The sequence below is a fragment of the Tetrahymena thermophila genome (assembly GCF_000189635.1).
Source record: "Tetrahymena thermophila SB210 genomic scaffold scf_8254719, whole genome shotgun sequence".
Taxonomy (NCBI): domain Eukaryota; phylum Ciliophora; class Oligohymenophorea; order Hymenostomatida; family Tetrahymenidae; genus Tetrahymena; species Tetrahymena thermophila.
The window spans coordinates 445,757-468,507 of record NW_002476484.1 but is presented as its reverse complement, the minus strand read 5'-3'; the positions used below and the strand labels follow the sequence as shown (position 1 = coordinate 468,507).

Here is a 22,751-nt window from a genome sequence, read left to right as displayed (position 1 = left end):
TAAGAAAATGTAGAAAAAATAAATAAAAAATAAAAAGCTTTTAAAAGTGATGAATAAATTTACTTTTGTCTGCTCAGCAATCAATTAAGAAATTTATCTAATAGCTAAATATAAATATTTTTAAATAAATTAGAGTACGATTAGAAGAAATGTAAATGATACTTTAAAATATGTCAATAAATAAAGCGATATTCGTTTTTATTTAAAAAAAATATTTAATTTATTACTATTCAATTTACATTACGAAATAGTACTGTTATAACTTGAATTAGGTGATTTAATAAAAGTATAACAAATAAAGATATAAAAGAGAGATAATAATTTAAAATTCAGGTAAAAATAATTGATTATAATATAATTAATAATTTATACCACTTAATTTTTGTAAATTTGATCTTAATTTGAATATAGCTTTCAATTATTTAAATTACTCTCAACTTTGCTCATAAATTAAAATATAGAGTACATACATACATTCATACATACATACTTGAAAAGGAATTTTAGTTTGATTGTTTGAGGAGGTATTTAAATTACAATTTTTTTTACATTTTATAAAATGCGTACTAAAAAAATATTTAACCTAAGAAAAAGCAATAATATTTTAACTGCAAAACCCATTTCGAGCAAACTTAATATTTTCAATACATATTTTATGGGTTATTTTTAAAATTTGTTAATCTATTTCAAGCAATTTAAATTTTGAAAAGAAAATTTCAAATCTATTTCTCTCATCAAATTCCAAGATATTATCAATTACAAATAAAAATTTTGATCTTAAATTAAATAATTTGCTACTAAAAATTTTCTTTTATACTTTAATTATGATGCTATTGTAAATTCGTTAATATACTAATGGAATCTAACCATTTCTTATTTATAAGTAGAAATTTATTGTACAAAAGTAAATTAGCATTAAAAATCTATTAATAATTTGTAAAGTTATTATTTTGTTGAATCTTTAGTTCCTTTAAGTGTTTTATGGTATAAAAAATGATGTTCTAGCAACGCAAATTTAAAGTTACTTTTTAAAGTTCTGGATAGTGAAGAAAAAAAAGATTCAACAAAAGTAAAATCTTATTTTATTAATAATAAATAACAAAAATACAGTAAAAAGTTAAGAAATAATCAGATAAACTTTTAAATGATTAAAAACATTTTAGACAAAAGCTAAAATAATAAGGCGGATTTAAATTATTTTTGAAAGAATTGCAGACCTTAACGCTGAATTTACAATTTTTAAAATTTAAAGAGAGAAAAAATAAAACTTTCTGACAATCAATTTAATTAAATAAGAGTGAATATCTAAATTAATTAATTTATTTATTTATTGATTTTTTAATTGAGTTTCTATTTTTTGATATTATTAAACTTTTTTAGATAAAGAATATTAAGTATTATAAAGAGTTATTTGTATGATTTTGTTAGTTCATTGTAAATCTGATATTATATGTTCATCATATCATCTAATTTATCACATTCTTCTACTAGATTTTGGAGAAATGTAAATGAGAGTAAAAATATCCAAAGACTAAAAAATGTTTAGGAAATCTCCTAAAAATAACAAGTAAGAATAAATAATTTAATATTGAAAAATAATTTCTTTTGTTGCTTTAAAAAGTTTTAATTTTACTGTGGTTTATTAGTTGATTGATAAGCCATTTAAAATGTAAAAATAATATAAGCGTAAAAATATGTTGTTTGAATTATAAGAATGTAATCAAAAAAAATTATCTTGAAAAAAGGAGAGTGAGAGCGCAAATATGATATTTAAATTTGCAAATTAGAGCTTGAAAATGATGTATTTAAATGGTAATAAGATAATCGTATTAGGATGGATTTATGCTTTAATACTAAATTTAAACTGTTGGAGTAATATCTAAAAAATTTAGTTTTTGATTTTGATGGAAAAGATAATATAGACAATAATTGATTTGGTTTATTAGTGAGTTGTCCACCAATACTTAAATAAAAAGTATAAAAAACTTTCGAATATTTTATAATAATTAATAGTCACACAAAATTAATTAGATAAACTAATAAATAGTTCCTAAAAGTAACACATCAATTTACAACAAAAATATAAATTTTAAGAAGCAGTTTTGAAGTATTTTCAAAAAAAATGTACACAAACTTCAAAAAATCTGCTGAATATTACGACATCAGCGATAATTTCAGCTTGAATTTTAAAGACTCATAATCTTAACTCAATAAATAAACATCTATTCAAAGTCAAAGTCAGGATACCTAGTTTAAAAATATTCTTACTTAATTGAAGAACAACTCTGAAAGCACTTAAGGATCTGAATAAATTGTTGAAAGATCTTCCTTTAACTGCATGTCAACTTTGGAAATCAATGAAGACGAATAAGAGCTATTATTTTTTAATGGCAACGATCAAAAATTTAGCTTTGAAAAATAAGATCTAGAAACCCCAAAGAAGAGAAATAGCTAACAACAAAACTTCATTGCTGATTATTTCTTCGATATAGAAGACAGAATAAACTGTTGGCTAGACTCATAAGGAATAAAGTAAGTATCTCCTCTTGATAAAAAAGACGAGTACTTTGAATAAAAGAAAAAGATAATATCGACTCAAGTGTTATAAAGCTAGAATGATTTAAACGAAGAATCAAATCAAACTCCTTCAGCCAAAAACCTAAGAAAACAATCATTACTCGAAAGGAGAAAATTAAATAAAATTATTGGCCCAAAAAGCTGTTACGAGCTAGACTATATAAATTGCTCATTACCTAAACAAGAAAACTATATGTCAATTTTTACAGCATCAGATTTTACTTTATGACAAAGCTTATATTGATTGATTAAAATGCTGTATATAACTAACTAAATAACAAGCAAGCAAATTTACAAACAAAAAAACAAACTCACTGACTAATAAATTAAAATACCATATAAAAAAATTACACATAATCCACTTATAAATCCTCTTTTGAATATCTTAATATCTTACTCTAAAACTACTCTGAATATCTATTTATCTATCTATTAATCTTTCTCTAACCAGTTTATTGCAAATCGAAATAATAAAAACTAAATCAACAAAATAAAATTTTATCTGCCTGAATAAATCTATTAACAATTAGTATTAAAATTAATAATGTTTTATTTCTTATTTATTCATAACTACTGTTTTATCTTACTATCATTTTTCTTACTTCATGAATGAAAAAAATTTACTTTATTTACATAGCGTTATAAATTTTTAAATTAAATATAGACAATTAATATTTGATTGTTTGTTTTTCTATGCAATTATTTAATCCAGTACAACGGTGCTTATTGTAAAAAGTAAAAAATATTCTTTAATCAATATTAATTTATTTTTTAGCATTATTTCAGAGATATTTTATCATACCGTATCTATATCAACTTACAGAGCAACTTTGCTTTCAATTTAATTAGTAATAGTCGATAGAGCTTTCAAAGTCAAATTTATTTTTAAAGAAAAATGCATAAGGAAAGTTAATATTTTCTCTACCTATTAATTAAAGCCTTTAAACTAAAATTTAATTTCACTAGCTTCTTTCTTTCTACTCTTTTAAGACTATTTTCTGGTTTTTTCTCTAATTTTGATGAAAAAGATCCAGAAATTTTATGGAAATTTATTGTGAAAAGATTTCCAAAATTAAGGCATGTATTCAACGCACTAGTAGATCTAAGAAGCTTTTTATTCTACAAATATGAAATAGTTTTAAATCTCAAAAAATATTAAATGTTTAAAAGTAGCTGAAGTAAAGTCAAAAGATATTTATTTAATTTATTTGATTGCAACATAAATACTTCTTTTTTATATTTCTGGTAAAATAAAATGATATTGTAAAAATAATAAGGATAATCTAAAAAAGGTTTATTAAAATCTAAATTTAGATAATTTCTTAATTTTTGTCACGTGAACAAAGTATAAATTTATTTTTGTCTATAAAAAAATTTAATTTGTTTGTTCTAACCTCATTTTCCTTTTTAACTTAAATTACAAAAAACACGTAATTCAGATAAAAAAGACTACTTTGAGTGTAATGCTTATGTAATAAATTTGATATTGTATATTTTTTTATAGATTAAGTTGGAGTATTAAACAATTGAACACTTTTTATTAATATTAATTTTTTTCTAATAGAGTATAGCATATCTACATATTTTAGTTATATACAATGTAAATGATTTATATTTAGGTTAAGCAAGCACATCTTAAATAAAATTTAAAATCACTCATTTCTGCCATAAGAAATATCTAATAAATAAATTTGGCTATTAAATAATTATATATTGCTAAATTACTTGAAAATTAATCTACTTATACTTTAGCTTACTTTTTTTATATTACTTCAAAAAATTGTTTTATATTTTCTGTCTATCATTTATCCTAAAATCCTGCAAATAAATAAGAAACTTTGGTTGTATTTTTTCTATACTTAATAATTATGAGGAATATTCAAGTTAAAAAATATTAAACATTGTTTAGTTTAAATTACATTTGTTATATTATGCAATATAAAATATTAGTAATTGATTTTTTTTTAATATTGCAGCTTATTAATTACTTTTTTATAATTATGATTAATGAAGCTGAAAAAATTGTGTAATTTGCTTTATTTTAATTGAAATTTTAAAAAAAATAATTTTAAATCTAAATAGTTTTTTAAATAATCTAATTTTTGTTTAAATTAACTTTTGAGAGATTTTTAAAATGGTATTTATTATTTTACATTTAAGATTTAATAATAAAAATTATTGAATAAAATCTTTAAAATAAATTTTAAATATTTGTATTTTATTTAATTTAATGAATATAATTCTTTATTTATTTATTTTAATGAATACAATTCTTTATTTATTTATTCGTTTGTTCAGGTATTTAAAAATTAAAATTAAGAATTCAATTAAATTAAAAACTTACTTTTACTTACATTTATTTCACTCTTTTAATATACTAACTTTCTTGATGTTTAATGTCTATTTCAATATTTCTAAGATTTTCTACTTTAATTTAAACTGTATTTTTAATTTGAAGCTTACTAAAAATAAATTTTATTTGATTTACTTAAATATTTGTTAAGTTTTTGAATTTATTCATTTCATTTCATAGAAAAATTTTGAATATCATTTAAATTTCTTGGAAAAATAATTATTTTTTTCTGATTTTGATTTTCTAAAATCTAATTGATTTAAAAATTAAAACTATTAAATAAAATCTGTTAGATTTTTTAAATGTTTATTTTTATAATCAACTTTGTTATTTAATTTAAATTTTTACATCTAAAATTTTTTCTTAGACTTTGATTGACAATTTAAAGGTTTGAGTAAATATCAATAAAGAAATGTTTATTTAAATAATGAAATATTTACTTAAATAATGAAATATTTATTGTGCCACCTAAAATAATTTTGATGAAGTAAATTTTAATCATCCATTAGCAAAAATATTAATTTAAAGAAATATTCTCAAAGTGTTTAATTGAATATTGGCAGAGAATATTATAGTAAAATTAATTGTTTTTATTAAATCAAATGATATGAGTTGATTTAGCTGAATTCTTAATTTTTGCAAATTATTGAGTTTATTTGATTATTAAATTTTCAGTAATAAAAGTTTCATTTACATTCTGAGTAATTCAAGTAGATTTATTAGCATAAATAAGGCAGTCAACTTTAACAAAAATGAAATAAAGAAGGACAAAATAAGGGAGATTTACTAGTATAGAAAATGAAAGGGAATAGCAAAGAAAGCTGTATGAAGAGAACTTGAGGAAGAAGAAAGAAATGCTCTATTTTGAGTTTGAAAAATAAGAGGAAGTTCTTAAATACACTAAATTATCAGTTGAAACACATAACGATGTTAATTTTAAATATGAGCATGATAGAGTCACTAATATTAGAATAGAAAAAGAGAATTAATTATAAGATTTACTCAAAACCTTGAAAGATGCTCAAGAAATAAATAAAATGTAAGAGCCACTACCTGAAGGTTAAAGTCTCTATGGATAAGCTAATAAGGGAATTAATTTGACATCAATTTTTAGTAAAAGCTTTTACAGATCATCTGGTTTGCAAATATTAACTAGCACTTAAATGAAAAGCAGAGATGATGTTAACAATTATATTGCTTATATGAATCAAGAAATTGAGTAAGTAAATGAAAATTTAAAAAATGAAGAGTAAAGAACTTTAACGCTTAAGAAATCAATGCAGGAGCTGTTTAAAACCAAGCAAAAATTTAGAGATTAGCTACATGATTTAGAATTTTTGAATGAAACAGCAGATAGACGTTTTCACGATTTAGCAGCTGTTTAATTTAAAGCTAAGGAAAAAAAAATAGCAATTGATAAAGATCTTAATGCTGCTAAGAAGGTATTCAAGTTTGAAATTTTATTTTAAATAAATTAAAAAATGCTATTACATTTAAATAAATAAATACTTATTGAAATAATAAGAAAACATTGAATGGAATTAATTATAAATTATTGTTTTTTAATTGAAAGAGTTTGAAGGAGTACTAGTAAATTGGAGATAAATACAAAGAAAAGCAAATGGTCAAAATGAAAAGTGGTGAGAAAATAAAAAAAACTGCTGAAGAAATTATTTCTCATGATATGATCAGGCAAGATGAGCTAGAAAAGGAGATTTAGATGCTCTAGTAAGTTATCTAAAAAGAAGTAATTAAATAGTAAACTATTATAGAAAAGAGGAGTGAAAGCAAGTATATCCTTAAATACATCGATTGCTTCACATAATTTGAGAGACTCTTTCTCTCAGGTGAAGTCAAAGAAAAAGATATACAAGATTTATATGAATTCAACAATATCAACAGGAGAAGCATACTGTACTTCATAAATTATATCTTTATTAAAGTAGAATATCTTAATTAATTAATTATATATTTTTATTTATAGGAGCCAGCACTAGCAAAATCTTTCTGACGATGGGTCTACTATAAATCTCTAATCACATAATTTGATTTTAAATGCCCATAGATCTAGGAAAGATTCTAGGATGAGCAGTGGAGATAGCAGATCTCCTACACTCTCACCAACAAGGGATAGAATGAGAAGTAGTTTTAATATTTAAGAAGAGGATAATAGACGTTCTCTTATAGATACTATTAATAAGTAAGTAATTTTGATTAAATTAATTTTCGATTTCAAATTTTTCAACAATTATGCTAACAAATTTTAAATAAATAAAGATTCGACAGTGAGCATCCTAATGGAGCTAGAGATTTGGTTAACGAAATGATCAAAATGTATAATAATTATTCATACATCTAAGAAACTCTAAATGGCAATCATAGTAGATTGCTTGAAGAAAAGGCAAGAAAATAATAGGAGCTAATAGATTTAGAAAATAACCTTAATAATATCAAGAAATTCAATTAATATTTAGATGAAATGGAAAATAATAAACAATTCGAAAAGTAGATGCTTGAGTTAACTGAAGCAGTAGATTCAGGACTTCTTACTATTCCCTAATCTGAAAATAAAATAAATGGAGCAATTAATTAAAATACAAATAATCATCATAACAAAGAATAAAAACAGCTAATTAGCACTGTAAATATTTTAAAGCATGATAACTTTTAACATGAAAGTGAAAAAATAAAAGAATTGGCTTAAAAAAATTAAAACTTTATTTTCAACTTTTTCTCGAACTACTGTGAAAGTGTTATTAGAGTGTGTTAAATTCTAGAATTGATATTTGGATTTTCATTAAACCTCTGTCCTGTCTAACTAGAAAAGCTATCTAAATCCACTATTTAATTTATCAAAGATATTTGGGCAGGCAAATTCGAAGAAAATCTCGACCCACTCTAAAAGAAAAATAACAAAAGGTCAAGACAAACAATAATTTATTAAAAATTAGGTAAATTTATTTAGCTTTTTCAATTTATTAAAATCGAATTCTAAAAAATTTGTTAAAAAAATTGAGAATTTTTATTAAAATTTAGAAATCCTTCTAAAAAATAATTTTTAATTTAGTTAAAAATGCTTTCTGAATATTGCAATTTTGATGATAAAATTTTAGCAAAAATTTAATTTGAAGAGCTTTGTTTCTTTTTCAATAACTTTTAATTTGTTAAAATAGGAACTTAAGAATTATTAAATGGAGAAGAGTAACCTGTAGCTTACTTTAAGCATATTGAATCGGAGAAATTTACTCATGAAGAAATTAGAAATTTGTTTACAGAAATATTCCCTCATAAACATCACTTAGCTGATAGTTTCTTTTCTTATATAAAATCGGAAAGAATAATCTGGTTCTTCTGCAATTTAGAGTAAATAAGTAATTATTTAAATGACTAAAGAAAACAAAATGGAGAAGAAAAAGGAGCTTAGTTAGCTTTGGATAATATACATGAGCTCAAAGAATAAGGATTAGCAATTTTCTAAAATAAATTATAAAGTAAATTAAATTAGCAGAATGTTTTATTTATTTATTTTATTTTATTTTTAAATTTTAGATCTTATGGAGCTTATGATTAAAATTCATAACTAAATTAAAGATAGCAGTCATAATTGTATTAAAGTAATTTTACTCCATTTTATAATTCAATATCTAAACATATTTTTAAAGTATATAAGAGAAACTTACCCTGATTACAATCCTTATAGAAGGTATACTTAGAAATAAGTAAGAGAAAATGATGAAATCAGAGAGGCAAAGTTAAAAGCAACGCAAAAAAGTGATAACTACTTTAGAAATAATGACCCCTTAATGGAGGACTTCATCATATTGAAGAAAGAGGATGCTTACAATATTTTGATTAGAGAAAATAGTTCTGATTAAGAAAAGTAATAGCTTTAATAACTTCAATAAAAGAAATAGGAAGACAAAAACTAAGACTAGATTAATATGCTTATTGAGTACATTAAGAAAACAAAAAATAATGGATAACAAATTTTAATCGAATAAAAAAAGTAACAAGTAATGTAGATGTAAAAAAACAAATAAAAGAACTAATTCAGCTAATAAGAAAGTATTTAGTCTCAGTAATAAATAAATAATGGAATAATCCATACTGTTAGTTCCTAAGAAGGAAGTAACGTTTTATATCAAAGAAATTAATCATAAATGGCTAATACTAGTGACTTTTCTTCAGGTAACCAACCATAGCAAATTAGCACAGTTAATGCTATTTAAAGCAGCTAAGATAGTTCAAATAAACTGTATCTCTCTTCCGTGAAAGAGGATATTACACGCTTTAAACAGTTGAATAAAGGAGAAAATGAAACCATCTAAAAAGAAAGAGAGAGAATTCATAATCTTTCTAAATAGAAATAAATAGATGAATTATTAGAAATAGAAAGACAGCTGCAACAAAAAAATAACAAATTCTTTGTCTCAAATGAAATAACCTCAATTAACGACCGTTTGCATTAAGAGAAAAATGCACCATTCAAAGAAAAATTAATTAGAAATTTCTCTGAGAGCTAATTAGTTTTAAGTAAAGTAGATCGTATGGATAGATTTAGTGGATTTATCGGACCTCAAGTAGTCAATAAAATTCAAGAAGAAAAAAATCAAATGGTGCGTGCTTTAAGAGGTGAACTCTACCAACCAGACTTGAACTATTTAAAGTCAAATAATGCTTATAATGTTCGCAAACAAGTTGCAATGGAATAACTAAACTTCTTGCATGATTAAAAATTAAAACAAACTGTTTTATTAAATCATAGCAGCTCGTAATCAATTCAAAGCAGCTCAAAGAAAAATGATTAAAACCAATTTAGCTTTAACAAGGATACTCATTCTAAATAGAAAAAATCTGAAAACTAAAATGCAGCTAAGACTGATATCTTACTAATTAAAGATGACAAATAGTTAAATGAATAGCAAGTATTTAATCAGTAACTCAGCCACTTCCATCCTATGAAACATCAGTCAAAAGTTGATCAAATTACAATAAAAAGAGAGTAACCATCTGATGAAAAGTCTCAACAAAAAGAAATTCTATAGTAAAAACTTAAAGACATTAAAACTACCTTAAAGCTGCCAAGTGCAAACTCAACAAGATTGCAAACGATAGATAGCCGTCCTTAAACATAAGGATCAAACAATTACAGAAAGATTAAGAAGTAAGAATTCTTAGTTTAAGATGGATTCAGCAATAAAAAGAGTAATTTAACATTAAGCGGTTAGAATTTCTATTCAAACAAGCTCGTAAGAGACACAAGTGCTAACGATTTATAATATAATAGAAAAGCTTAAACTCCTATTAATTATAATAACTTTGGGTTAAGCGATGTCTTCTCAAGTGAAACAAGCTTTACATAAAACCCTAACAGTGTTGGTCCCTACAACAACTAAAACTTAAAGTTTTACTAACGATACGCCTCCCCAGAGGGAGATGCCTTCTTTGATTAAATTCTCAACGGCCCACCATTTTATAATTTAAATAATAATTAAGCTCGTCCTATGACTTAGCAAAATACAAAAGCTTAATAAAAATACTAAATGAAAAATAATGAATATAACTATCCTATAAATGAGTACAATTTAGATTAAGTGGCAAAACCATAGTCAAGCCATGAAGGAAAAAGAAATCTTTTCTATAAGCAATAATAACAATTTCCTTAATAATAAAAATACAACTCTAATTAAAATTAGAATCAGTAAGATTAAATTTTAGAAGAAGATTAGTAAAGAGAAAAACGAGTTTCATTTGGATAAGAAAGTGAACATTTCTAAGTTTAGTAGTAAAATAAATAAATAGAAATAGAAGAATTTGGTTAAATGAATTCTAATAGATAAACTGATATCTACAGTACAGTTTCATAGTCCTCATCTCGTACCAACAATACTCATATCAACCGTCTTTCTGCCAACTAAAAACATGATTAAGAAGCTTCTTAATAAAATGAATAATGAATAAAAAAGGTTTTTGAAAGAGTACTAATTATTAAATAAGAGTAGTGCTATATTTATCTATCTATCTATTTATCTAATACTTCTTATATTTATGAAATTTATATCATCTTAACTTAATAATAAAATTAACCAGTCATTATTTTCTTTTCACATGTATTTATTTATTCATTCATTCATTTTTCTGTTTTTTAGTTTAATAATTTTAAACATTTTATTTTTAGGTAAATTTAAAAAGTAAGTAAGTAAGTAAGTAAGTAAATAAGTAAGTCAGTAAACTCATAATAAAATCAATATCAAATAAATAAATTTTTTATTAATTTTAATTAAATTTTATATTACCATAAAAACAAACTATTTGAAATTAATTTTTAGCTCAAAAAACATCAATATTTTATTATTTTAATTAAAAATGTTTAAAAAATTTACATTCACTATTTCTTAAGGTGTTCTGTTTGAAGTGTAAAAATTTTATAAGTTTATTCTACTCTTTTTTGAAATATTAATATTTATAAAAATAATTATTTATTTATTTATTTATTATATTCAGATTCAAAAAAAATATGAAGTTGAAATTAAACTCTTAAAAAATAATATGAAATAAAATAAATTTTAAGTAAAAATTGGATAAATTAAATTAATTAACTATTTTCATGATTAAAAAAATCAAGTTTAAGTTTTTGTAGTTAACAAATAATGAGGAAAGTAATTTATCAGCACCATAAATATAATTAACTAATTTTAAAGGTATTTATTTTTTGGTTATATTGCTAAAAATCATATTTAAAAAAGAGTTTTTTTCTTATTTAACATTTACTAAATTTTACATATATTTATTTTGATTTATTTGAATTAGACAATCAAGTAGAATTTATATTTGTTGTTTAATTTATATTTTTTAAAATTTTGTACATAATCTATTAGTTTGTGTAATAGTATTTTTGTAAGTATTCAAAATAAAGCTTCTTTTAGTAACTTTCGTTTTAAAAGAATGAAAAAAATAATTGATTTTTTGTTTGTTTGAATTAAAAACGAGTATTTAAAAGGCAAAAAATTGTAAAATCTCTATTCTTAGCATGAATGAACGATACAACATTATAGATACTTTTAACTTATTATTTTTACAAATATTTAATGATAGCTAGTTAAAATTTATTAATGATAATTATTAATAATTGTTTATAAGGGATGTTTAAGGGATGTATGAAATTATATAAATTAGAGGTCTTTCTTTATCTTCAATGGCTGTGGTTCTTGTAGGATAAATCGACATTTTATTGGTGTTTCTTAATAATTTCTGTGAAAATTTTATTTAATTCAGCTATTTTCTTTGTGGTGGATTCTGATTTATCATCGCAAAAATCGAACCATATTTCTAATCTAATTTTAGCTTTACTATCTCTTGCCTTATCGACCATTCTAAATCCGTTAGTCTTTTTATTAATTAGTTAAAATATTTAAATAAATAATAGTTTAAATGAAGGATGAATGGATAAAGTTAATTTTTTCTCACTGAAAATCTTTGAAGATTTGTTAATATTGTTGATTAAGTCATTAAATTTGAGTTAGACATATTTATTATAATTTTTGTTAAGATTTATTTGTAATCTTTGTTATTTGTGTCACATTTTTCTCATTCGCTGCAAAATAGAGAAAATTATGAGCTAAAAAGATATTCAGTTTAATTTAATTAACTATCAAAAAAAAAAATCTATTGCCACAGCAAGCCTACTTAAATTATTTATATAAATAAATTTTTTTTCTACCTCATTATAGAAGGCATAATTTTCGCATAAGATGATTGAAAGGACATCTTTGAAAATATTATCAATAACTTCAGGATTTTAATCAACACTTTCGAACATAGCTTAAAATTCACCACCTCTAGAGTTCTTGGGATCTTCCCAAGCAGGAACAATTCCCTTCTTGAATATACAAATAGCTTCTGTGGAGCGCATTTTCTTTTCATGCAAGAATCTACATTTTACAAAGAATAAATTATTGTACGAAAATTTCTTATTTAAAATATATTTCCAAAAATTGCTTGCTTGCTTATTTATTTATGAATAAATATTCTTTCTTTTTTAGTTGTTTCTTTTAAATTGTAGTCTTGTAGAATTACTAAACTACTCAGCAATATTTAATTTGGTTTGCAATTTTAAAATTACAAAACAGCTCAAAAGTAATCTAAAAATGAGTATTTTTTTTACCTCCAGCTGCTTCCATCAAAAGTAAAGATCTAAGAGACAGTTCTAATTCTGGTACGCCAGATTTTAGCGAGAGACTCCATATCATTGAAATCGAAAATAGCGAAGTTGTTATCAAGGAAATTATTAGATTAAGCATTCTTATCAACCTTTTCTTGCTTGAGAGACTCCCAAATAACCCATGTATCCTTAAATTGAATGCTTTTAATATCAATATGACCATACTTCTTTTCATCTTCTTCGCTAACCTTTCCTTGGCTTGCGGGTAATGTAATCTTTTGATTCTCAGCCATTTATTTAACTCTCTATATTTATTTATTTACTTATTTTTAATTTGCTTTGCTTTTTTATGTATTTATGAATGTATCTTCTTAATACTTTTTTTAACAATTAATTTGTTTTTTTTTAGATTCTTTCTTGTTTTAATTATTTTCCTGTATAATTGTTAAAATTAAAAGAGTTCAATATATTCGAAAAGGTGGCAGTGAGCCACTTTTCTTTCAAGTCAAGTCTCTTCTTATTTTTATTCTATTTATACTTTTTAATTCTTTCAAACCAAACCATCATTAAAATTTAATTGCATCCATAATATTTTGTTATTTATTTTATATGTTTTTACTAATAAAATAATATTAAATACATTTTAAATTTTATATTAATTTATCTATTCCATTTCAAAACCAAATTTATTTTTCATTCCTAAATTCTTGTCAATTAATCCTTTAGGTAAATTATATTCGTTTTAAAACCTATATTTTGAATAATTCAACTTGTTACGAATAATAAGAGATTTGAATAATTAATAAAAAATACTATTTTAGTTATTAAAAAATTATTACACATAATAATTTGTGAATTAATAATATTTAATTTCTTGCAGATTTTGGGTTCTTAAGAGGTATTTATTCTTTTAAACGAAAATATTTAAACAAGTTTTAAGATAATACAAACAGTAGAAAATAAATATATATATATTAAATCTTATATATAAATTTAATATAATCATAAAACTTAATTTTAATTTTAAAAAGATAGAATTTACTCATAAAATTTGTCGGAACTTCAACTAAAATACTTATTTATTTTAAAATTTTTTGAAAAATAATTAAAGTAAATAATAAAAGTTAAATACTTAACAAAATAGTTGTTGAGTTTTTTAAAATGATGAATTAATCTAAAAATTATTAATTGATTATAAAAGTGGTAAAGTGTTTGTTACTTTAATCTTTCTCAAGTTAATTTATCTAAAATAGTTAAAATATTTTTTTAAATGAAAAATTTTAAAATTAGTTTAATTAAAATAATTGCAAATAGAATAATCTCTTAAACAGCATTGTTTTTTTAGCTATTTTATTATATCCAATTTGAAAATCATTAAATAAATAAAGATAATTTATGAAAGAATGCCAACAATTATTTTTAGATTTATTTTTAAAATTAAAATATTTTTCATACTCTTTTATTAAAACTTCTTCAAAATAAATTTTATTTCAGTTTTAATTAAATTTGTCAAATTCTCAAATAAGTGAGTTATTTATTTATTTATTTATTTTTAAATTTAAAGAAATTAAATAAATTTTCTATCAGTTTTTAATTATAAATTTTCTTTTTTATTAACTTCATTTAATAAAATGATATTTTTAAAAAAATTAATTTTAATTTATTTAATTTATGCAAATAATTTTAAAAAATTGTCTTTTTTTTAATTATTTTTAAGTATAATTAAGTAAGTTTCATTAAAAAAAAATTGAGAGCCTAATAAGCACTCTTAATTATTTAATTAAAATCTCTAAAAATTTATTGTGTGATATATTTAAAAGCCTATAATAATCTATATAAAGTAGTTTTAATTAGTTTTTCAGCGAAAAATGTTATATCAAAGAAAATATCTAAAAAAGATTTACTAATTTATTTATTAATGAAGGACAAAGTGAGTGTTAATTAATTTATTTGTTTAATTTTTAAAATTAAAGAGTGATCATCAATCAATTTATTTGTTCACCTTTATATCTATCAGATATTTATGAACAAATAGTAAAAAAATAATTAAATAAATAAAAATCCATGATAAAAAGATTAAGAATATCAATAGAATCCAGTCAAATAAACAAAAAAGATAACAAAGAAAGAAAGAAATGAAGCATATAGATATATGTATAGATTTTATTTAAATCAAAGAAAGATTTGAAAAGTTAGATAAATTATAAAAATAAATTAGATGATCGCAACATCATTAAATAAAAATAAAGATTACAAATTATAATATCAATAAAAAATAAAATATCAATAATTTTTTACTGTTCTAAAAGCAGCAAACAAGCAGATACTTAATTAAATTAAGTAGTAAAAACTAAATAATATATATTTATTACTAAATAAAATTGCTTAGAGTTATTGGAAATTAAAACATAGTAATTAGCAAATATCAACTTTAAATTCAAGCTGAAGGATTAAATACGTTTAAAACAAATACACTCATAGCAAAGCATTTAATTTCATGAATTCCTATTAGTATGTGAATAAGCTAAAGAAGGTAAAAAATCCAAATTTCATTACAATTTATACATACATATTCTCAAAATTTATTATGATCATCAAAACATTAAAATTGTCTTGTTAATTGAAAAGCAAATCAAATAAACTTCTACACAAGGATGGAAGCAAAGAGTTAATTAGAAGACATCATATATAAATTAGATTCCAGTATATTTAATTTACATTTTCAAAGAGATAACAAATAAATATGCATTATTTATAAAATTTTCAATAGCTCTCGAATGCATTAGAGAGATTTCCTCAGTTCTTTGATGATATAAAGATTTCAGTAGTGTAGAAGAGCATTAATGAGATAGATCGTTTACCTTACAAATATAATAATATTGAAATTCTTTACCTTAGCAACAATAATTTAACTGACTTAGAAGGTATCCAGCAATTCAAAAAGTTAAAAACATTAACTTTAGCCCATAATGAGGTAAATAAGTTACTAATTTCATTTCAATCATAGGATTTTTATAGCAACAAATATAAAAAAATATCAGAAAAAAAGGTTTTTTGTTTAATAAAAAGCTTTCAAATGTGAAAATTCTCAGGTAGATATCTTAACTAAATTCTCTAGAGTAATTAAATTTATCTGGAAATCCCATAGCAAAGCATCCAAATTACAAGATTTACTTATTGACTGTTCTACCAAATTTAAAAAGCCTTGATGGAAGAGTAAGATAAAATAGTTAGGATCTCTAAAGATCGAACTTACTTAATTAATTTTGATATGTTCATGAAATTATTTTAATATAAATAGCCCGTCAGCGAGGAGGCAAGATTAAAAGCGGAAATAAAAGCAAAATAGCAAACCCAACTTCTGCAGTTGATGTTGAAGAATTATTGCGAAATAATTAAACTAAATTCAGTAAATTTTTAAAAATAAATTTTATTGCAATAATTAAATCGAATGATTTTTTGTAATTAATACTAAATCAATAAATCTAGTTTGGGAGAAAGATTGATCTGCACAGAGAAATGATATAAAATAATTTAAAATTTGTAAAAAATATGGAAAATAAGGAATTGAATCATTATTCCTTCAAAAACAAATTTGATTTTATGCAGACTCTCGATGAATATAATAAGAACGAGCTATAAGACTTGCTATTGAATGATATTCTCACCTTCTATGAATAGTTTTAATAACAAAACCCAAATAACAATGAGGAAGATAACTACGATAAGGCTTTCTAAGAAATGATCAAACAATAAAATATCAAATTAGCTGAGATAGATGTTCTCCTTGAAAAAAAAGTTTAAAATTATAATGAATTTTTAGAAGAAATGATAGCTAAATTTAAACCTCTGCCTCAAAATGTATTTTGATTCATTTTAAAATTATTTTTTTATTTTTTACTTTTGTTAGGTAAAAACATTTTCTCCATCTAGAAACTTGGCATCTTCTGATGCTTAAAACAAGACCAGTAGCAGACTAAATTTCAAAACTAGCGAGAATAAAGCGAAGTAGATTCTTAAAAATAGCAAATCAAACTAGAGTCTACCCACATCGGATAAAGCAGGTGCTCTGTAGTCTCTAAATAAAAAAAAGTTATCTAGAGATTTTAAATAAAATAATATTCCTGATGAAGAGAGAGATTTATTCTAAAAGATAAATCAAGGAAATTCAAACACAAATGAAAGCTTCAATCCTGTTTCGCCTATCACTGACAATTAAATTTTCAGTACTTCGAAAGATAAATTATTTTTTACTTCAAATACTTAGCAAGATCAAATTCATTACACTTAGCTATAAGAAGAATAAGATATTTTGTTAGGGAAATAATAAAAAAACTAAAAAAATGAACAAACTTAGCAATAGAGATTCAACACTTATTAAAGTTAATAGCCAACAAATTAAAATAATTTACAAAGAAATTTATCAGCTGAGAATATATTGTACCAGAGAAGTGGGTCTCCTAGTGATTACGTTATCAAGGATAGATACTATTCTCCAACCAATAATGAATAAGTCAGCAGAAGAAACTAAGGTGGTTACGATTCTTCTCTTGAGAATACTTCCCGTGGAGTGGCAAACAATTAATAATAATAAGAATCTAAAGAAAACTCCCCAAATAGAACTATTCCTCAACCATCTTAATATGTAAAAATATTTATTTATATTTAATTAAATTTTATGAAAATTTATTGAAATTAAAGGAAATAAGACCAAATCATCAGGATGAATGCTGCAGAAAACTCATGAAATCAGCTAGAAATACTTCACAAGATTTCTTTGGCAAGCCCACACCTTATAAGAGAAGAAATAAAGAGCTCGAAGAAATTGTTTTTGAACTAAATAAAAAGCTGTAAAAAAAGGAAGATGATATTGCTTAATTAAAATAATTAAATGGCACTATTAAAGAAAAACTTGTTGAGGTCAACAGCAGCAGTGAAAATAATTTGAAAAAGTAGTAGCAAGACTAACTAGAATTAATGAAATAGCTGGAGAAAAATTAAAATTTAAACAAAGTCTTAGACCATGAAGTGAAGGAATTGAGAGATCAATTGAACAGGATGTTAATTAAAAATAATGAACTTAGCAATGCTGAAAAGAATAGCATTTATTACAAGTAATAGCAATAAGACATTTAAGAATAATATGATATACTTTAGTCAGAACTTAAAAAAAAAGAAATTGCAGATAATTTCTGTCAGTAAAGAATATTAAAATTAGGTTTCCTTTACCTTAAGTTTTCTACTCAAACAGAGAAAAAGATAAATGAGTTTAGATATGACAAGAAAAATGAAAGAAATCAATTTTTAATTGTCAACTGCTTTAAAAAAATGAAACGCTATTCTGTCATTAAAAAGTTTAGTCGTGTCTCTTTACAAGAATAGAATCTTACTTTATATCATAATTACTTCAATTCTTGGAAGCGTAATATTATTTTTTAAAGCGATGTACAGAGAATGCTAAAGAAGAAGGAGCAATAAAATTTGGCATAAGCATTCGTTGGATGGAAGTAATTTATTGCTATAAAAGAAAGAAATTTAAAAGAAAAGGCAAAAGTTAAAGAATTTTACTTAAAGCAGCTCCAGATTAAGATTTGGAGAGCGATGAAATAACAATACAAAAAGAGCGTTCTTTCTAAAAAAGAACTAGATTTATATCAATAAAAGGCCACAATATTTGATAATAGCAAAACTAAGAGAAGGTTTTTGAAACTTTGGAAGTCATACATTGTTAATTTTGCTTTACCATATAAATAGAAATAATAAAATGCTATTAGATAATCTAACTTTTATCTATTAAAAGTGGGCTTTGCTATGCTCGTTAAAAATCGCAAAGATTCTATCAACAATAATATAAAAGTTAACAAATTTATTCATTATAAAAAGAAGCAGCTACTTCGCTCTGTCTTTAATTATATGTCAGGTCCTTTGGTTGCTTTCTCAAGAGAAAAGAATGCTAGAAATAAAGTGGCTGAATTATTCATCAAAAAAAGACTTATTAATACCTGGAAGTAAACCTATTGTATTTCTAGGTAATTATCAATCATATTTAATAAATTTAATTAAAATTGTAAAATACTTTCATAATTAATTGTTTGGTTTTTAAGCTTATATCAAAGTTAATAATAAATATTTTTTAATAGAAATTTAAAGAGACTGGAAGAAAAGGCAAAGCAATTTAGTTTGAAAAAATTAGTTTAAAGACATTTTAATGCCTTGAAGGACTTAAGAGAGAAGGTAAGAAAGAGAAATTTATTAGCAAAGGCTGTGCAAACAAGAAGAGAAAATTAATAGAAGAGAATTTCAATTTTGAAGTGGTTTAAATTATCAGTATCTAAAAAATCAGATAGATTAGATTAACTCAAGCAAAAGAATGATTTATAGAGAGCTTATTTCAAGTAGTGGCTTCTGCTTATTTAGTAAAGAGTTTAGAAAAAATAGAAATAAAGATAGATTCTGAATATGGCTGACAAAAAATCAAAACTGACTCTGTCTTAGGCATTCAACTCCTGGCTTTATATAATCAAGAGAAAAATTAGAAATAGAGGAGTTGTACAAAATATGTTAGCTAAAAAAGAAACTTAGTTGCTAAGAATATCTTTGTTCTAATTTTCTAAAGAATAAAAACTAGGTTTGTATAAGAAATTATTGCAGTACAAAAATAACCAAACATTGCTCAATGCAGATTTCAAAGAAAATCAAATAGTTTTAGAAACAATAAACGAAGAAAAAAATGAAATAGTTGATAAATCCCGTGAACTCATGCAATAAAATGTACTGCTTCAAGAACACATCACAGAAAAGAATTCAGAAATTGTAATTTATTATTTTTGTGAATCTAAAAATAAAACTTTTATGACTAAAAATATAGAATCAGCTGAAGAGATAGATTTAAAACTTAGAAAAGTTAGAAGCTAACCAAGAAGAAGTGATAAAAGACTTGTAACAAAAAATAGGCGAACAGGAAATGTAAATTTTTGAAATCAATAACGAGTATACAGTCTAAATGGATTAAGAAGAAAACACCTAAAAGACTATGAGAATGGATAATAAAGCTATGCAAAGAGAAATCCAAAATCTTCAAAAGGAATTAGACTGTAAAAATTCCTCATAATTTATTCAATAAAATTTATTTAAGCTTTTTTAAATTTCAACAAAAAACTTTTAAGTGAAAAATTATTTAATTATTAAAATTGTTAAATAATAAAAAAATCTTTTGTTTGATTAAAATTAAATTATTACCAAAAAAATATTTAATTTTTCAAAAATTATTTGTAAATTTAGCTTACTGAAATTATGTTACTAAATAATTTGTTTGTTTATTTGTTTAAATAAATATTTATTTTTTAATAAAAATATTTTTAATGCTTATATTAGTAAAGAACACTTAACTTGCAGAGTATGAAAGGTCTTTTTAAAATAGAACCACAGAATTGTTTGGTGATAATAGAGATCTTTAGGAGAAATTATAGAACTCTATTGTAATGGCTAATGAATTCAAGCAAAAGATAGAATAACAAGATAGCATTATTGCTAACCTAGAAAACAAAATCATAGAGTTGAATGATAATAATTAAAAATAAAAGGAGCATATCACTGAGTGTGTGGGTGTTATTCAATAATTTGAAAGCACTTATGATGCTAAAGTGACTGAATACGAAAATATAATTAATTTACTGAATACTTAGTTAGATGAGAACAAAGTATAATAGGAACAGTCAAATGCCATAATTGAGTAACTTACTTAGGAAGTAAAAAAATTAGAATACGAAGTATCACTTTTGACTGAAGATCATCATGCTAATACAAACCAATTTATAAGTAGTCTTTATAAGAGTGGATAAAAGTAGATGTTCTCTTCAATAGGATTCAATTAAAATTTAAACCATTCGATTTCTTCAGAAGCTGATGCATTTACTCTTAGAAAAAGACAAAATTATTTCACTTCTCCTCTCCAAACTGATCAGAATAGAAGAACGGCTTCTAAAGATTATAAGATATTATAAAAATCATTTGAGAGATAAAGGACTCAAATGAAAGACAAAATCTAATCTCTTACTTAGCAAATTCAAAACACATTAAATAGTTAAGGTTAAGAAGAATTACTTCCCTAGTAAGATATTAATATAAACAATAGAATGAATGGTGCCTAATATAATTTTGTCAGTAACGGCTTCCAATCAGCTAAATCAAACCAATCTTAGATTCTTCTTTCTGCCAAGCCATAAAACAAAACTTCAACTGCTAATTTTTTCACAGATAGAAGATAATTAAACTAGGATAAATCTTATGAAGACTCATCTAAATTTATAAGTAAATTTTAAATTAATTAAAAAAAATAAAGCTAATTACTTTTATTAAGATTTGAAAGGTTCAGGCTTGTATAGTAATAATTTATTAAAGAACAATGAGAGAAAAGAAAGCCCTATTAACAGCTTAAAAGTGACTCCAAAGGTTTATAAATATAAAAATAGCAGCATTAGTGGAGGTCTAGGAATAGGAATAAATTTAATGCCAAACTTCACTGCTTTGGGATAATCTTAGAGCACTACTCATGCAATAAAAAATGATCTCCATTCTATTGTATCTCCTTCTTACAACCTTAGTTCTAATATATAAAATTTAAGGCCAGACTCTGCTAAAGAAAGTCGTACTTAAAAATCAAGTGTTAACGATCTCTCTATGATAAATAATACTGAAAATATTCTTTAAGAGTAATTTTTTTTTTAGAAATCCAAATAATTGAAAGTATTTTATAAAATGTAATAATTAGGTTAGAAAAAAGTAAATCAGGAAGAAAGATAATAAAAAATTAATTGGAATTAAGAATTAAGAATCTTAATGACAACTTAGAATAGGACATTTAAAACGCAAAAAGATTGAATGCAGCAAGAGACAACTAATGAATGAATAAATCTGTCAACAATACCAATTAATTATTCATAAAATATAAATAAAATAATATTTTAGAATAGGAACTTATTAATGTTGATAGTAGTATTTATTGATAAGTGAAAAATGTTAATGAATTTTTTAAGAAAACTATTATTCGAATGAATCAATTAAAACTTTTTATAAGCAAAACGATTTTAAATTCTGTATAATTAATATTTTTTTATATGTAGAAAAATAAATAAATAAATCAATAAATATATTTGTTAGTTATAATTAATTGATTGTAAAAAACTATTAATTTATTTATAAATCCTTTCAAATTTAATTTTACAATTTTCTTAAATATGATTTACATAATTCTTTAAGTATCTTGAGAAAGTAACAAACAATTTTTTTTTAAATTCATTAAATAAACACCCAAACAAAGCAATATATTTTATTAAGAAAAAATTGAAATGAATTAAAAAAATAATGCGAGAAAAATTAGTTTTAGTTGACAAATTGATCAGTTATTTTTGACTGAGGTTAAAAAAGATATCTAAAACTGAAAAAAAAAATTAGAGAATTAAATTAATTACTATATATACCCATAAATATATTAAAGTACTTTATTCTAAAAAGTAAAAGTATAATGTTAAGGTCCTTATTTATTACTAAAAAAATCTTAAAAATAAATAAAACAAATTAAAATCGATCTTTATTTATTCAAAGTGAAAAGCAGAAAGACCATCAACCTTTAAGGAAGATACTTTAAAAATAATCAGGAAG

At 22.8% G+C, this 22,751-nt stretch overlaps 4 protein-coding genes across 4 annotated transcripts; 3 read left to right on the top strand and 1 right to left on the bottom strand. All coding sequences in view use genetic code 6, as the record gives it.

Annotated features, from left to right (window-relative positions):
• Positions 1 to 1,975: 1,975 nt before the first annotated feature.
• Positions 1,976 to 2,806, top strand: TTHERM_00392630 (hypothetical protein; the record flags this gene model as incomplete). The annotated part of the gene is made up of 1 exon (XM_001011839.4): positions 1,976 to 2,806. The coding sequence occupies exon 1, from the start codon at positions 2,123 to 2,125 to the stop codon at positions 2,804 to 2,806; it is 684 nt and encodes a 227-aa protein (XP_001011839.3). The 5' UTR covers positions 1,976 to 2,122.
• A 2,876-nt stretch (positions 2,807 to 5,682) lies between these two features.
• Positions 5,683 to 10,887, top strand: TTHERM_00392650 (hypothetical protein; the record flags this gene model as incomplete). Its single annotated transcript, XM_001011841.1, has 7 exons — positions 5,683 to 6,372; positions 6,504 to 6,844; positions 6,915 to 7,130; positions 7,208 to 7,881; positions 8,104 to 8,421; positions 8,480 to 8,544; positions 8,593 to 10,887. 7 exons carry the CDS (start codon positions 5,683 to 5,685, stop codon positions 10,885 to 10,887), a joined length of 4,599 nt encoding a protein of 1,532 aa, XP_001011841.1.
• Positions 10,888 to 12,122: 1,235 nt separating this feature from the next.
• TTHERM_00392660 (eukaryotic translation initiation factor 4E) lies at positions 12,123 to 13,384 on the bottom strand (the record flags this gene model as incomplete). The annotated part of the gene is made up of 3 exons (XM_001011842.1): positions 12,123 to 12,317; positions 12,651 to 12,861; positions 13,095 to 13,384. 3 exons carry the CDS (start codon positions 13,382 to 13,384, stop codon positions 12,123 to 12,125), a joined length of 696 nt encoding a protein of 231 aa, XP_001011842.1.
• Positions 13,385 to 15,588: 2,204 nt separating this feature from the next.
• TTHERM_00392670 (hypothetical protein) lies at positions 15,589 to 21,994 on the top strand (the record flags this gene model as incomplete). Its single annotated transcript, XM_001011843.3, has 13 exons — positions 15,589 to 15,624; positions 15,720 to 15,794; positions 15,862 to 16,065; positions 16,161 to 16,307; positions 16,393 to 16,500; positions 16,581 to 16,952; positions 17,002 to 17,736; positions 17,793 to 19,120; positions 19,232 to 19,904; positions 19,960 to 20,185; positions 20,466 to 21,401; positions 21,451 to 21,802; positions 21,862 to 21,994. 13 exons carry the CDS (start codon positions 15,589 to 15,591, stop codon positions 21,992 to 21,994), a joined length of 5,325 nt encoding a protein of 1,774 aa, XP_001011843.2.
• Between the last annotated feature and the right edge of the window lie 757 nt (positions 21,995 to 22,751).